Here is a 17,319-nt window from a genome sequence, read left to right on the forward strand (position 1 = left end):
TTTACTTTACCTACCCTTACCCTATATCAAGCACTTACGTTATCATTCTCCGTTGGTAGCGTCTACCTTATCGTGCTCTCTTTCTCTTTCAGTGATGAATGATGTTATCCGGCCTTCCACCGGTTTTGTTTTTATTTTCAAAAACCGAGTAACTTATTTGCCTTTAAATTGAACCGGCCTAATGACATTAGGGGGTCTTGATGATACGTATTTGGGTTAAATTGTGATCCAAATCATTACGTTAATATAGAGGTTTGGGGTGTTCACGGTTCGGTTCGAAACCGTGAAACCGCCCAAACAGGTTATCGGTTCGGTTTAACGGTTGGTTTTTTCTTCAAGTTTCGGTCGGTCGGTTTCAATAATTTCAAACCAGAGTGAACGGTTTGGTTTACGATTTATATCAAAAATCAACCGTACAAAACCGGACCGGACCATATAATATAATTATATATTTTTTTAAATATTTTATGTTATATATATAGATATATAATTTCAATATCTATGTTAAATATGAACTGATGGTGCAAATACAGTAGCAAGTTGCAATGAATTGGTCTTTAAATTTTCTTCATTAAAGTATTAAATCTTAAATCAAGATATACTTTATGATCTTGATCAGGCTTAGAATCTCAAGCCACTTATTCCGATGTATTTTCATATTTCTTGGCAGATTGTATTTAAACATGATCATGGACGAATTGTATTTATATATGTTAAACATTTCAAATTATTCGAGACTCAAACCGCGAAACCAAACTGGAACCAAACCGTAATGAACGGTTTGGTTCGGTTTGGTTTAAGAGTTAAACGGTTTGGTTTTGTTTTACAAGAATCAAAAACCGTTACCAACGGTTCGGTTCACGGTTTGACCCAAAAACCGCGAAAACCGGACCGTGAACACCCCTGATAGAGGTGCACAAAAAACCCGGACCCGAAAAAAATACCCGGAACCGGTTTTTGTTATACTCGGGTTTTTAATACCCGAATCCGTACCCGACCATACCCATAGGGTACGGATAGGGTATGCATCTCAGTACCAAAACCCGTACCCGGAACCGGACCCGATTTATACCCAGTAATACCCGAAAACCGAAACCGGTTCCATACCCGGAACCGGGTTTTTCTAATACCCGAAATTACCCGAAAAATACCTGAAAAATACCCGAAAATACCCCTAAAAATTGTAACCCCTTAAAAAATCCAATCAATACCCGAAAAAACCGGGAAAAAAACCCAAAAATGGGGTTTTTCAATACCCGGAAATAGGGTATTCAAATACTCGATTTTAGAATACCCGGTTCTATACCCGACCCGAACCCGATGCATAGGGTATGGTTTTTAGAGACAATACCCGGACCCGAACCTGACCCGGGTATTACCAATACCCGATTTTCAAATACCCCGTCATACTCGAACCTGGTTCCATACCGGAACCAGGGTATTTTAAAAACCTGATTTGTGCACCTCTACGTTAATATCTACACTAAAACTAGCATCTTACTATACTATTAAAGCAATACAAGGTTTCCACAATACATTCAACTAGCATGTCTACATAGGCTTCCAACTCATCAATTTTCCATTTATATAATTTTCACATGTTAATTTGAACATTAATTTTAAACATTAACTCCTAAGTTGAAGAAATTTTCAAAATAAATTGTTATAATCATCATTTATTGAGTAATAAAGACAGTTAATTGTTTTTATTGTTATTTTTTTAATTTTGAGACTTTGTTATTTTATTTTTTTTGGATTTTGGAAAATTATTTATGAACGTTTAGACTGCATGTATGGATGTTTGGATTGAAATGACGATTTAAGTCACGAGTTTTAGATTATATTGTTGCTTTATTAAACGCGCGGTTTAATAAAAATTATAATTATATCTCATTGTTATATTTATATTTTCCGTTCGTGTGTAACACGGGATCTAACCTAGTGTTAATAATAAATTATTAACATCAAAGGCAATTGTTACCAAGGTTTGATTTCACGGTTAGGTCTATTAAAACTAAATGTTGATAATAACATCCAAGTTTTAAATGAAAAAATACATGTATCATATCAGTCATTATCTAAACTCCATTATACCACATTCTTATTGTTATTTATGTTAGAACCATGATTAAGTGCAATATTAGGTTTGATACACAAGAGTTTTTAAACCAAAGAGTTCAGTCCGGTTTGGAAAAAAAAATTTCATTTTGAATAGCTATAAAACACGTCAACAAAACCAAACCCATGACATGAGTAACCGTGAAATCACTTATACGTTTAAACTAAACGCAACAACAAACTAGTCAAACAATTAAGCACCCATAGAACAAGTTACTTCAAATGAATGACCCTGAACATATTCGAAGCTTTAATCCATTTGTCTCTAGATGGCGACTGAACTTCAAACAAAACATAATAAACAGAGCGTTATACACGAATGTTCGTTTTTTTGTGAAGAAAAACGTTCACCACATAGCATGATGTTTGGCGGGACTTTTTAAACAAAAATACCAAACAGACACAACTGCAAAATTGATTGCGTGTTTACAATTTTTCATTTTCAGTGTCCACTGGGTTTGTGTTATCCTCATCACCATCTTTGTTGCAAACTACTGTCTCGGTTACTGCTTTGCCCTGCTTCTGTTCCAGCTCCTGCTTTAATCGTTGGATCTCCGCATCCTTGTTTTCTAGCTTCTCTTCCAATATTAGTGTCTGCAACAAACCAGAAACATGTTAATTAACCTTTTTTGGTGCATATAATTAAGTTAGGTACAGAAGTCTTGTTTCATTAAACATCAAGAAAGGTTTTAAGAAAAACAAACCATTTCATTTGATTTTTCAATGTCGTTTGTCAATCCCTCCATGTGCTTGCTAAGTCCTGCATAAACAAATATGATTACAACATTGATTAGCATTTAGTGTAGACTTAATTTTATAATATACGTAGTCTTGAAATGAGAGACAAAAAGAAGATTTAATGTCAACCTTCAAAATGATTTTTGAGCTCCAGATTTTGAGATTTCTGCAAAGCAAGTTTCATTGATAATTCGTGTATCTGCATGGCAAAAAAAAGTGAATCAATCATTAATATTTAATCAGAACCTTTTAGTTCTAGATAATTTAATCTTTTCTTAAAAAAATGTATCACCTTTCCTTCCCTAGCCTGATTTCCAATCTCCTCATTTTCCTCCTGCAGAGTCCTGCACTTAGCCATTAACATCTTCCCCATCTTACTTTGTGGAGTAAAATTAACCGCATCAATATTATTTTGCACCTCCTTTATTTTTTTATCCTTTTCCTCGACCAAATTCTGAAATCATGATAGCATTAACTACAAATACCTTACACAGTAATAATTGTATCTTTACTTTTTAACTTGTGTTGGCAGTAATATTTATTAAGATGTTCCATACAGCTTCATCGTTCAACATCAGTTTTATACTGAACCTTTAAAATAACTTAAAAGATTTTAATATAGATAATGGTTATGCAATTTCATCAAAAACATCTAGGTGCTTGATCCACTTACCTTCAAACGTGTAAATTCTTCATGAATTGCTGGATCAAGTAGCAGTCTTCTTGCCTGCAAAAATTTCACAAAATGCCATACCAAGAAATTCAACAAAATAAATAAAAATAATAATCAATTTCAGCTTTTCTAGTGTGGTTTAATCATTACTGTAGTTGACATTTTGGCACTTAATAAAGGCCTATGAAAGTTGAAAGCAGCTAGTTTGACTCCAAAATTAAAAAAGTACAAAGTTGGGCACCTTGTACCTTATTTTGGCTTTAGTGATAATAACAGATTATAATAACCAATGACATACCTGCATCGATGGAGGCTTGAGTTGTGATCTTAAATCCCGAACTGCAGACTGAAATAATAGAACATAAATAGCAATTAGGCGGGCAGTGAAGAAGGCCAGGGGTGTGCATCGATCGATTTCGGTCAGTTTTAGGCTCAAACTAAACCAAAAACCCAAACATCGGTTTTTCAGTTTTTCAAAAGCGGTTGGTTTAGGGTTTTTCAGATTTGCCATTTGGGCTTGAAATTTTTTGGCCAAGAAAAAAATTGCCCAAATGATGAATGCTTGGCTTTAGTTATTTTGGTTACTGTGGTTTTTTGGGTCTCATGCACAACCCTAAGTGAAAGTATCCAGTAAATTATCTTTTGAAGTTTAAACAAAACAAAACAAAATACTAGAGAAAATCCAACTAAGAGCACCAATTGTTTAACATAAATTGGTAGATATAGTGTTGGTAAGAGATCAATTATTACATAACCTGTGAATATAACTATATAAGCCCATTATATATTCACACAACTGACAAAAACTATACCTTCAAATCTGCTATCTCCTGCTCCCGTTTTGCAATGGTTACTATAAACGCAGCATCCTTTTTCTTTGCTTTTTCTAGCTGAAAACAAGAATACAATATATAATGTCGATTAGAACTCAAAAGTCAAGATTGGTATTTCATTACCAACACAAAGGCATTATTATGTAACCTGCTCTCTGAGTGTTCCCTCTGAAGATTTTAAATCGTGGAGATAACCGATAACAACGTTAGGTTCTACATGGAAAATGGTTCATATATCAATGAACCCATAAATTATTACAAATCATATGTTATGTGTTCTACTTTTAAAATGATAGTAATATGTGTTACAGAAACCAACCAACTGATGTGCCTGCTGTAACAGACTCATTCTGAAATATAGAATGCCATTTTTGAATTTCTGACTTTGCAGCTTCAAGCTCTAACTGAAAATAATATCAGCATTTTGATGTTACATACCATGAGGATTTTGAAGACTAAAAGGTCATTTAGAACAAGTGTAAAAGTAACATCATACATACTTGGCATGTTGCAAGATTATCCTTACAGCTCTGGAGACTACAAAGACAACAAATAGAAAGATGTGCACGGGTTGATTTATGTATGAATTATGATCCAACTATAAGTACTTCAAAAAGGATATAATCTATATCAGCTAACAGTACCTCTCGCGAAGGGATAAAATCATCCCAGTAGTCACACCTGGTACAGTTTCTTCTACTTTTGACTTAGCCTGAGATACAAACAAAGCAGTAATAAGCATGAAATAATCAAAATAACACTCATTTGACAACGAAAATTATATAATGAAATGTAAAGATAAAAATGTTTTCTTAGGTGACAACTCTTATATTCCATATAATTTGAAATATATGATTGTTTGTTCAAAAAGCAAAAAAAAAATGGAAACTTTTACCATTTCGTGTTGATGAATTTATATTGAAAAACAATTTAGATACTTCACAACAATCTAAATTCAAAACACCTCTTGAAATATTACATGAAAATATATTTTAAGAGATATAACGAGTGATCATGTTTTGTAAGTAAAAATAAGAGTCATTGTCAAAAAAGCAAACTTTCACTGAAATGCAATTTAGTCTCAAAATTATCTCGCATAAGCCCTCACAAGTTTAACTCTTTATTCAGAAATATATAAAGAATTGTTGTTGTGAGTGATTTAACTCCTCAAAACTTATTTTTTGATTTACAAGTTAAGGCACTAATGTTTATCATCTCTTGTTAAAAAAATCGAAGGACTAAACCACATAATCGAACTTTAAGGACTTCATCAGCCACGTAAATATTCAGGGACTATAAACTGTTTTGAGCGGAAATAACTGCTTGTGGAAATAACTGTTTTCCAAGAGAAAGTAAACCCTTGTATTAGATGTTAATCAATTAAAGCAAATAAAAACCAACAAAACTACAAACATATGATGTAAATTCGTCTAAAGGTAACCAAAAGAAACCGGTTGCAAACAAATAGTAATAGCAAATTTAACTTGAGACAGAAGGCACAACGTTCGTTGACTCAGTGTTTTATGTAAAATGCTCTAGGTCTAGGATGATCTAATGTTCTCCATTACATCCTAGGATCTTCATATACTTCAGACAATATATGTTTCAACATATCGCCTTAGTGTCTTAGTGTCTTATGGTCATTGTAGCAGAACCTAGAGGGCTCAAGGTTGTCGGTCCAAGTCTAAGTTATTCATTTGCTTACATTATATGCTCAAAGCACTAAAATGGTATGAAAAGTAGGAAACAAAGTGTTTTTAGAATTTCATGTGTTCTTAGCAATAAGGTTGTTGCTTTAGGGCTCTTAATAACATACACCCAAAGTTAAGGTTGAATATAAGCAATAATAATATAAACCTTTTTGGAGCCAAAGATATCGTCTTCATCATCATCAAGATCTGCAAATCCTCTCTTAGTGCCTAAAATCAATCATTATTACGAAATCAAAACCTAAAAGAAAAATGATGATGATTAAGTTAAGAGAATATTAATAATAATAACCTGGACGCCTGGTTCCGGTAAAATCCCCATCGAAATCATCATCCTATTAATTAATTAGCAAAATGAAGATTAAGACCAAATTAAGAGATAGAAACCTTAGAAATTTATCACACTTACGTCGTCTATGTGACCACGTGATGCCATAGATGTTAACAATAATAACAAAACTGGGCAACAATTTGAAAGTTTACTTGATGTACCGCTACTAATCACCAGAAGCCTTACCGGCTCGACACTAACCACCAGCCTTTTAGGTTTTGTGTTTACGCTTTGTATTTGGTACCGAACACTTCGGTATTGGTATCAGCACCAAGAATTTGAGAATATCAGTAGAGGTGTTTTGTGTTCCGGTACCAATACCAAAGAATTTAAGAAAATAAGGTATTTTCAATAATGATATCGGTATTGGTATCCTAGCTTGGGTAGTATTGTAAGTTGTCTTGTGCAAAGTGACGAAACACAAGGAAGCATGTCTTAACAGTCAACACGTGTTTATACCTTTCGTATTTGATATTTTTGGTTTCCTAACGTCTGAGGCTGTAAAGCTACTTCGTGTCCAACAGGTTATGAATAGTAGCATTATGACCTCACGATCTATATGTGTAATTTTTATAAGACTTGGTTTTGTTATCCAAAATGAGCTAGCGACGCAGCTTGTTGCTCGTTTGTATTCTGTATCGATGTAAACACTACTTTTTAATAAAGTGTATGATTATTCGAACATGGTTTTATTTTAAACCAAATCAAATTGGTAATTAGTTTTTGGTTCAAGAAATCTCAATCCATGCAAAATTTATCTTATTTAGCTTTGATTTAGTCAAATTTAGTCTAATCGAAACTCATTTTCATTGAAATGTTGGGAAAAACGACCACCTAGCCACGAACGGTAAACAACAAAATGCGGAATTAATCTTCGTTTGGCTAAACTTTTTCCCGACCCGAATGAACCAATGAGGATGCAAACAAATAGGGTAATATGAAAGTAAAAGTGACAAAAATTTTAGCGTGGAAAACCTCTCAATGCGAGAGTAAAAAACCACGGGACTACTAGAGCCGCTTCAAATCCACTATCACCAATAATAAGCAATACAAAGTCTTCTCTAGGTAAAACTAGAGGCATACACAAATCATCATATACTTTACACAAACTAACTTCAAGTATATGAAACCAAACTACAAAAGAGTAAAATAATAATAATAAGAGATATCATCAACGAGAGAATGAATCGATATCTGGCACGTCTCTTATCTTCACAAAACACCAAAAGAATAACTTGGATCACAAACTTCACTTCGTCTCTGTTTAAGTACTTCGATGGCAGAGGAATGCTTCAAGAAAAACATGAACCAATATTTGTTGTGTTGTGCGGCTGAATACAATTCGCATCATAAAAGAACCCTTTATACCTCCTTTTGTTTTGTTCCTTGCCCATTACGAAAACTCACGTGGAACAGGCCCATCAGAAAAAACAAAAAACACCACATCAATTTTTGTGGAGTTTGTCTCGGCCCACCAAAGAACCAACATCAATTAGTTTCCTGTTTTTTTTTTCTTTTTAATAATAATAATAATAGAACCCACGTAAGATAAATATTTGCTGGGCTTTCTCATAGGCAAAAAATACCCCAACATGAAAGTGAACCAAGAAACCGAAATTACATAATATTATTATTGTTGTTGTTAAAATGTTATATTCCGATTTGATACCAAATTTGAATTTCGTTTTCACACCTTCCAATAGCACAAACCCCTTTAGTGATTCTTGCACATACAAGACTATAAAAGCATAAAACAATTATTGTTATGAAACAAAATTAATAGCTAAACAATAAGAGAGATGTATCGAGAAAAAAATATATTTTATGAACTAAGTATATTAGACAAGAGCACATGAAGGGGGTGTTTGGGATTGCTTATTTTCATCAATTTATAACTTATTAATCTTTTGAAAAGCAATAAGGTGTTTGGGATTGCTTATATTGTGAAATGAAAAGTTTCATAAGTTACAATTTTGTAACTTATTAACTTAATGAAAAATTATAAGGAGGTAAAATAAGGAATCCCAAATACCCTCAGAAGTATTTATTGTATATAGTAGGAAACCCAATCAATCTACAACTATTTGAATAACATTGCAAGTATATGATAAAGCTTACCTATGCAATTGTTGATAAGTTAATATATTTATAACACTCACTCTTAGTTATCACTAAATACGCTTAGTTATGTCACCTCGTTAAAAACATATGTCGAGAGGAACTTCTTTATCTGGATTAAATTTATTTTATACCAAAAGTATTTGGGGTTTTCTCTAAAGGGCCCATCATTGTAGTCCAGTCTTTAATAGGATGAAACTGTATATTCATGAATCCATCTCTTATAGGTTAACTATTAATTGGCGAAGCCCATATTAAGGTACTATCTTCTCCCTAAATGTACAAAACTAAGATCACAACCTCAAAACCAATCTGTTTTGTGATTGTTTGCCTTTGATCACTACGTTGTGTTCACCTTGGAGTAAAAATCTCCAAATTTTTTATTTAAATTCGGGTTCAAATTCAAAGCTTTGAAAACCAAATTCTAAGCTATTTTAGGGTGTATACGCATATGTTCGCCCACACAACTACAAAGTGAGATATGTCTTCTGCTTCTTCTCCAACATCATATTTTACTCAAGTTTTTTTCTCCTAATAAGAAACAATTGCGTGATAACTTGTACAGAAACAAATGACAAGAGTTTAAAACGACTTAAATAAGCATAACCGAATTGTCGGTGGTGACAGTTTACCTGTCTGGCTTGTTGGTCCATTCCACTCGGTCTAACTGTTCATTAAACTGTATAAACTTCTATTAAGATGTTTAGTACAACAATACTTTGCTTTAATGCAGCTAAATGATTTGTTAGTTTTTTTTATGTGACTATGAAACTATAGTATTTACTATAACAAACCATAATAAAGAATAAAATAATCAAAGAAAGAAATGAAGAAATGAGAAAGAAAAGAGAAAAAGTAAAATGAAGAATGGAAAATATAAAGGAAAATTTCCATCCCACATTGATGGAGGAAAGAAAATGGAAGGCTTTCACCATGGTGTAAATAGGATTTCTAACTCTTGTCTCACATCGATAGATTACAAAACTTGTAAGTTCTTTATAAGAAAGAGAGTTTACAAGATAATATTCTTATGTGCCAAATCACACCCAGTAGTCCTAGCAGAGGGTGTGAAGCACCCGATGCGCATGGGTGAGGGGCGTTTTGATGGCGCTCGCATCGCCGCGAGCCGCTTAAGGGCCGCCTTAGTGTTTTTGCACGCGAAGAAGTATGCTTAAGCTTCTTCGCGATACGTGATGCCTCAGTGTTTTTGCATCTTCGCGATACGCGAAGATGTGACGTGAAAGCTACGCAACATTGACACGTAGCCTGACATGTATCGAGTCACGTGGCATAGCTAGGGCTGAGTCAGCAAACCTACTGCAACTTCGCGATATGCGAAGATGCTCAAATTCAAGCATAAATAGGGCAGCAATCTGGACTTCACAAACTCGTCCCAAAAATCATACTTTCTCTCATATTTCTTATATAAGGTTGATATTATACCCGAGTAGTTGTAACGGTACCTCTCCGATCGAAAGGAACTTATACACGAATCCAAAAGCTCTACCTTAACAGGGTATGACATTGTGCCATCGTGTAAAGTTTCATGTCTCGTGATTATCGTTATAATTATGGGTTTATACTAATATAGATATACTACATTGTGCTTAATCTAGGTGCTTAACATCAGAAGGCTTGTTAAATATAAACTTGCAAGGTGAGACATTCGAAATTTTTGCATAACTCACATTTGCGTGAGACAATTGATTTTCCAACACTGTCATGATGCTTTTCCAAAACCATTAAATTCATGACGGATAGTTTAAATATTTTCAAAAGATTTAAACTAAATTACAGTGATTAAGTCTCTGTAGACTTAAGGGTTGATTACCACTGGTATTGTGGGGTTTTGTATACAAGGCTTGACTACTGGGCTATTATATGTTACTTATTGGACAAGTGTTAGCCAATAAGTAATATGACCACAGTCACAGATACGGTCGAGTGACAAGTACCTTTCGGTAATTTGTAAGCAGACAGATGTAAAAACATCTTAATGTTGTAACTGTAAAATGTGTCATTTATAAATAAATGTACTCACTAGTATTTCCTGCTGATTAAATATTTTTAAACATGTTTCAGGTGACTTGTTAGAGACAAATGAATGATGCATGCGGGCTTTCAGCTTAAATAAGTGGCTTGTCACCAGAATAAAGAAACGTGTTTTGTAAATTAGGGATTATCCCTATAAAACTTATGTTTGTATAAAAAAATGGGTTTTTATCCCAGTTTATGAAATAAGAATTGTGGTGTTTTTATAACTCTGATTAATTTTCCTAACTACGGTTCTGATGAAATATTCCGCTGCAAATTATTTTAATAAACATCGATACCACCACTCAACGTTCACGGCTCCCCTCCCGGGCTATAGGGGTCGGGGCTGTGACATTTACTTGAGACACGCCGGAGAGATTAATATAAGTTCATAAATTCTTTCGAGCAACGACATATGATTGTCATGCGCGTTTTCATGTCCGTGTGTTTATCTTCGTCGGTACATATTGCTTCGACTGTTGTATTCTGAGAGACATATGTTTTTCTTTTATGAAGCGTGTGATATTTATTTTACGGAATCGATATCTAACATTTTTCTTCATTGTCCATCTATTTATTTCAATAGTAATATTGTATTTATTTTCTTTCAAATTGTAGATTACTTAGGGGGTGGGATTCCTTATTTTACCTCCTTATAACTTTTGACTAAGTTAATAAGTTACAAAAGTGTAACTTATGAAACTTTTTCTCTCACAATAGAAGCAATTCCAAACACCTTATTACTTTTCAAAAAGTTAATAAGTTATAAGTTGATGAAAATAAGCAATCCCAAACACCCCCTTATTACTATGAATAGTTTATCCTACAAATTTATCACGGAAAAAGATGTGGTCATGAGGGATAACTAAGACGAAGGAGATGGTGACGTTGAGAGAGAATGAGAACGGTTGAAGTGTAATTATCAAGTGTCTAACTAATGATTGTTCAATTACACTTAATCATGACTTAATTATATTTAAATGTATTTAACATGTTTAGTCAAGAACAAACAATGATTTAATGCTTGAAACAAAAAAAGTAATAATTTTATACTGACTTTATGAAAAACAATAAGATGTTTAGTTGATATTACTCAATAAAAATAAGATGTTTTGTTGATGTGTAGTTGATGCCACTCAATAAAATTTTGATATTGTCCTTCATTACAACTTCAAACAACAAAAGTAAGAACGCATGTAGTTTAATAATTATATTGGTCTAAATGAAATTGTTTAATTATAACAAATAAAGTGGTATGATATAAACATAAATGTAATGGCATTTATATCTTAAGACAACTAGACGTGACATGAAGTGTTTTCTTAATTTCTTACAAAGTATTAAAGGCTGATCGTAAAAAAACTTATAAAATCAAAATATCAAAGTTTGTCACTATTATCAACATCAATGGCTCATTTTATAGTTCATAGATTCACTCGGCACCCTCTAGTTTATAAGTATCCATAATAAAACCTTACAAACACAATAGGCATTACAAGCCCACATTTATTAAAATTATGAGCCTGTCCTTCCAATTCCTATAGTTTTAGTTTTAGTCCTTCACGTTCCTCAATTTTAGGCAGCCCATAACTTGAATAATTTAACTTAAAACCTCATAAAACATTAATACAGTTGATTTAAATTAGGTGTATATTCGACATTGATATCACAATACATGGATGTGGAAGACACATCTCTTAGACATTGATACTATACGTTGACATGAATGTTAATATACAATATGTTGTTAACCGTGAAAACTCTTTTGTGGAAAACTAACGAGACAAAATCAATACTTTGCTAAGTAATAAGATCATGTAAAATGTTAGATGCAAGTTGCGTTTGACGGATGCAACTTAAGATGTTCACAAAGATAAAACTAGTAAAAGTTGGATTTTGAACGTACAACTTAGCTTGATTTGTATTAAAAAAACGCACAGGCACATGGATAATTAGCCACCTCTTGTAAAATAATCTTAACTATATCTAAAGTCAATTATTTATTTTAGGTAGTTGTATTAATATAATAGACTAATAGTAATGTAGTATACAATTAAAACATAAATAATAAGTTTATAATCGTCAAAAAAGAGTTCTTTAAACATCTGATCAACGAAAATATCAACCTGGCTTATGATAACTTAATAGTAGAAAATCAGGCATCAATCATCGATGATTCCATAGATTTTCTAAATCATTATTGTAAAAGTGATGATAAAAACTTTGAAAAAGTTGCACAAAAATATATAAACAGAACAACCCAAGATTTCCATGCACATTCTATCAAGCCATCATAATGTTTGCCTATATTATAGTAATATGATGATTGTTGTTTTATGATTAACTCATTGTCTAAGTTATATAGAGTTAACACTAATAATTGTTGTATTTTGTCACTACTCAATAACCAAGCTAGTCATAATTGCAATTATATTATGCTTAATTTTCCAATCAAGTAAGTTATGACTCATTCATTTAGATAACGATTCGTTTGCTTATAAAATATCTATTATTTTTATTATTTTTGTTGTTGATAGTGTATAATAATATTCTAAATAGCCGTACCACTGGTGACAACTCTAAACACCACATCATCACCTTAGTCGTCTTCGGTTACTCCCCCAATAAAGCCAAATCTAGCAATGAATGGTATGCGTGCAGTTGTGTGCTCAGGATAAGAACATAAACAAAGACATTGTGAAATGGTGGTTAGACTGATCATCACCGTTGAAACAGGTTCACTACTTGTGATAATGCATAATTGTTTTCGTAGCTTACTTATAATAATATGGTATTTAGATGCAAAACCAAGACATAATTTACTAATTTCCAAATCATGTTATTATTTTACAACATGTCAATAACAATTTGTATCAAATGGAGTGCCTTGAGCCGTGTAACAATATAAAAGTCAAATAATTATAAAAAGGAACTACATAAGTAGCCAGCAATCCAGCATGTGCACCATTGTGTTAAGGGTATGAACATCTCATTCAATGCATCCACCATCCACAAGTACAATATTTGAACGGGTCAACCTCCAAACTACCATGTCGACCCCGTGTTCATGAGTTAGACCCAAAACGGACATGAATCCCTTTAGATTAAACTCAAGCACAAATATACATTTTGGTGTGCTACGTTTTAATTCGTCAAACGCAGGAAGTTAACATCCCCAATATCAAGCAAGAAATCCTGACCAAAGCGAGTGCAAAGGCTCATATCAAGTACCATCAATGTCCATATCAACAAGTTAAATGTCTCCCTCTACTATGAAATGTATGTTGAAAGATTATTTGTAAAAGTATAAGGCACATTGAGTTTCTATGATATTCACCCCATACACACCTTTCAGACTATGACATTTGATATCTTTTCCCAAAGTATAACCAAATATTAAAATTTCTTCACATTAAAATAAAGACTTAAAAAGGAATTCTCCAATGCACAGGCCAACACACAAATTACTATATTAGATATGCGTCACGTGACACTCTCTAATCGAGTCTCGTGCTTGGTTGTAAACATTCCGTCTAGGCATCGATTAATCTCCGATTAAGTGTTAGTCGGTACCCCCACTGACTAATCGCCTATTTATTGCTATCTGAGTATCTGGCCATAATCGGTCAAAAATGAAAATTTTATATATTAATTCGTGTTTGTGTGTATGAAAATATTACACATGAATTCCAATCCAATTAATCACTAGTTCCTACTACACTGACTGACTAATGCCTAACGAGTTATACAACACTCTCGTGCATAGATTCCTGAAAATGGACGTACTTGTACACTAATTTAAGTAAAACAAATAACACCCATACTCCATAACACGGATTGGATTATTAACTACGAAGTGTACCAAAATCCAAATCATATTCTCCACATATCCTCTTGTCACGTGATCTCCCTCACTTACATTTTCCTATATTTCTATAATCAATTATTCTTAACAGTATCAAATAATATGTGGGAAGAAAAAAAATTGAATCTTCAGCTAATTCAAATAAATGTAGTATAAAATAAAACAATAAATATAAGTGGTAACATGATTATCTGTATTTATTTCATAGTTTGTAACCGAAAATGTCACATGCGATGGTGGTAAAAGTCATGCAGTACAGAACTCATTTGCAGTTTCATTTTCTACTCGACTCAGATCTGTCTTATTATTTTTCAAAACAAGTTAAACTAGTGTAGACCCTGAAACTTGCACTGTACAATCCCTCATTTATAAGTGATACGACAACGCTGCTTGTATAATTTTATAGATTATAAGATCAGATGTACTTTTCGGTCTGTTTGTATCCGGTATCCTTGTACTATACCCATAAGGATGGATTTATGTCTTACTTCATTCATCTCAAACATCATGGTCTACATGTCCTAAGATCCACAGATTCCGGGTCACCATTTACATAACGTTGTGCTAAGCGTATCCGGTCAGCATCTTTTTATGGGAGCATCTAAGCGTACCACTCTCTACTAAGCACACGTACCCCACCAAATTTGTGAGAGTAGGATACGATTAGCAATTATATGTTGTACCTAGTCATTTAATGTGTCACATTACTAATACTCCACTATTTTTTTTTTTCATTTTATAAAACCAACAAACTCTAGGTGACAAATGACATTGTTCCTCCCTAGACTCACCCCCTTCCTTCACCTGTTTCTCATCAGAGTTTGCAACTGATTTAGCATATTTGTAATGCCTCTCTTTCAACCACTGTTTTCACTTTTTATATTTTTTGTTTTGATCACTTCTTGTTTCTCCCTCAACCAACAAGGTGAATCTCTTATTTCATGGCAAAAAACCTTATAAGGACCAAACTTAGAGGTTTTAAACAACTGGGATTCAACCAATGAAACCCCTTGTGGCTGGTTTGGTGTCACTTGTGATGTCAACAACAATGTCATTGAATTAAGTTTGAGTCACATTGACTTACATGGAACCATCCCCTCTGATTTCACTTCATTGTCAACTCTAAAAAAGCTCATCCTATCCAGCACGAATCTTACCGGGCCAATCCCAAAAACAATCGGGTCGTTACACAACCTGTATCACTTGGATTTGAGTGACAACGGGCTAACTGGTCAAATCCCGAAAGAGATTTCTCAACTCGGAAAGCTCGTTGAGCTTTACATCGACAAGAACAGGCTCCAAGGTCCGGTTCTCGATCACATCAGGAACCTTACGAGCCTGGTCGTGTTGACATGTTACGATAATCAGTTTAGCGGAATCATTCCGAGTACCATAGGAGAATTAAAAAACCTTGAAGTGATACGAGCCGGTGGAAACAAGAACATTGAAGGCCCATTACCAAAACAGATTGGCAACTGCACTAACTTATTAGTCTTGGGGTTTGCAGAAACCAGCATTTCGGGTTTTCTACCTTCAACAATCGGTCATCTCAAAAACCTTCAAACCCTAGCTATTTACACCACCTTACTCTCCGGCCAAATTCCGGACCAAATCGGCAACTGTACGGACCTCCGAAGCGTTTACTTATACGAGAACTCGATTACCGGTTCAGTACCGATCACATTAGGCAATTTAAAAAACCTAGAGAATCTATTGCTATGGCAGAACAACTTAATCGGAATTATTCCACCGGAGATCGGAAACTGCATGCAGCTGGTTGTGATCGACATGTCAATGAATTCATTAACCGGAGTCATTCCGGTAACGTTTCAGAACCTGACCTCGTTACAGGAGATTCAACTGAGCTGAACCGGATATCCGGTTCGATACCGAGTCAAATCGTGAACTGCAGAAGTCTAACTCATATAGAACTTGATAATAATCGGATTACCGGTACTGTTCCGTCTGAAATCGGAAGGCTTGAAAACCTAACTTTATTATTCTTATGGCAGAATCGTATTCAAGGTGCAATACCTAATTCCATTTCGAATTGTCTAAAACTTGAAGCAATTGATTTGTCACAGAATTTGTTAACCGGACCAATTCCGAAAGGTCTGTTTAATTTACAAAACCTGAATAAGTTATTATTGTTAGGTAACGGTTTATTAGGTCAAATACCTGATGAGATCGGTAACTGCTCGTCATTGATCCGGTTTCGCGCCAATAATAATAAGCTTATCGGATCCATTCCGATTCAAATTGGTAGTTTGACGAATTTAAACTTCCTCGATCTCGGATCCAATAGGCTGACCGGAGTCATTCCGCCGGAGATATCTGGCTGCCGGAATTTGACGTTTCTAGATGTGCATTCCAATTCGATCACCGGAACCCTACCGGAGAGCTTAAACGACATTGTATCTCTCCAGCTCATTGACGTGTCCGACAATCTAATCGGAGGCTCATTGAATCATAACACAGGATCACTGATTTCACTGAATAAGCTTGTGTTACGTAATAACCGATTCTCCGGTAAAATTCCGGTGGAAATCGGTTCGTGCGTCAGCCTTCAGTTACTTGATCTTAGCAGTAACGGATTCTCCGGTGAAATTCCGGCGAGTTTAGGCAAGCTTCCGTCATTGGAGATTGCTCTGAATCTCAGCTGTAACAAACTCTCCGGCGGAATACCGCCGGAGTTTACAGCATTAGATAAACTCGCGGTACTAGATCTATCCTACAACCAGCTAACCGGAGACCTTCAAAATCTCGTCGACCTTGAAAATCTCGTTTGCCTTAATATCTCGCACAACGATTTCACAGGTCACGTGCCGGACACGCGTTTCTTCTCCAAATTACCACCAAGCGTGTTATCTAACAACCCTAAGTTATGTTTGGCGGGTGAC

At 34.3% G+C, this 17,319-nt stretch overlaps 1 protein-coding gene across 1 annotated transcript; it reads right to left on the minus strand.

Moving 5' to 3' along the window:
• Positions 1-2,358: 2,358 nt before the first annotated feature.
• On the minus strand, positions 2,359-6,628 carry LOC143619575 (FKBP12-interacting protein of 37 kDa-like). Its single transcript, XM_077091466.1, has 14 exons — positions 6,481-6,628; positions 6,364-6,406; positions 6,220-6,281; positions 5,007-5,074; positions 4,863-4,899; positions 4,682-4,766; positions 4,511-4,575; positions 4,342-4,419; positions 3,828-3,875; positions 3,530-3,583; positions 3,149-3,310; positions 2,986-3,055; positions 2,823-2,878; positions 2,359-2,712 (listed from the first exon to the last, which is right to left on the minus strand). Exons 1-14 carry the CDS (start codon positions 6,505-6,507, stop codon positions 2,545-2,547), a joined length of 1,023 nt encoding a protein of 340 aa, XP_076947581.1. The 5' UTR covers positions 6,508-6,628; the 3' UTR covers positions 2,359-2,544.
• Positions 6,629-17,319: the final 10,691 nt, after the last annotated feature.

This window comes from Bidens hawaiensis, unplaced genomic scaffold (genome assembly GCF_021521415.1).
Source record: "Bidens hawaiensis isolate Kalapana, Puna unplaced genomic scaffold, B.hawaiensis_p1.1 tig00002477_1, whole genome shotgun sequence".
Lineage (NCBI taxonomy): Eukaryota > Viridiplantae > Streptophyta > Magnoliopsida > Asterales > Asteraceae > Bidens > Bidens hawaiensis.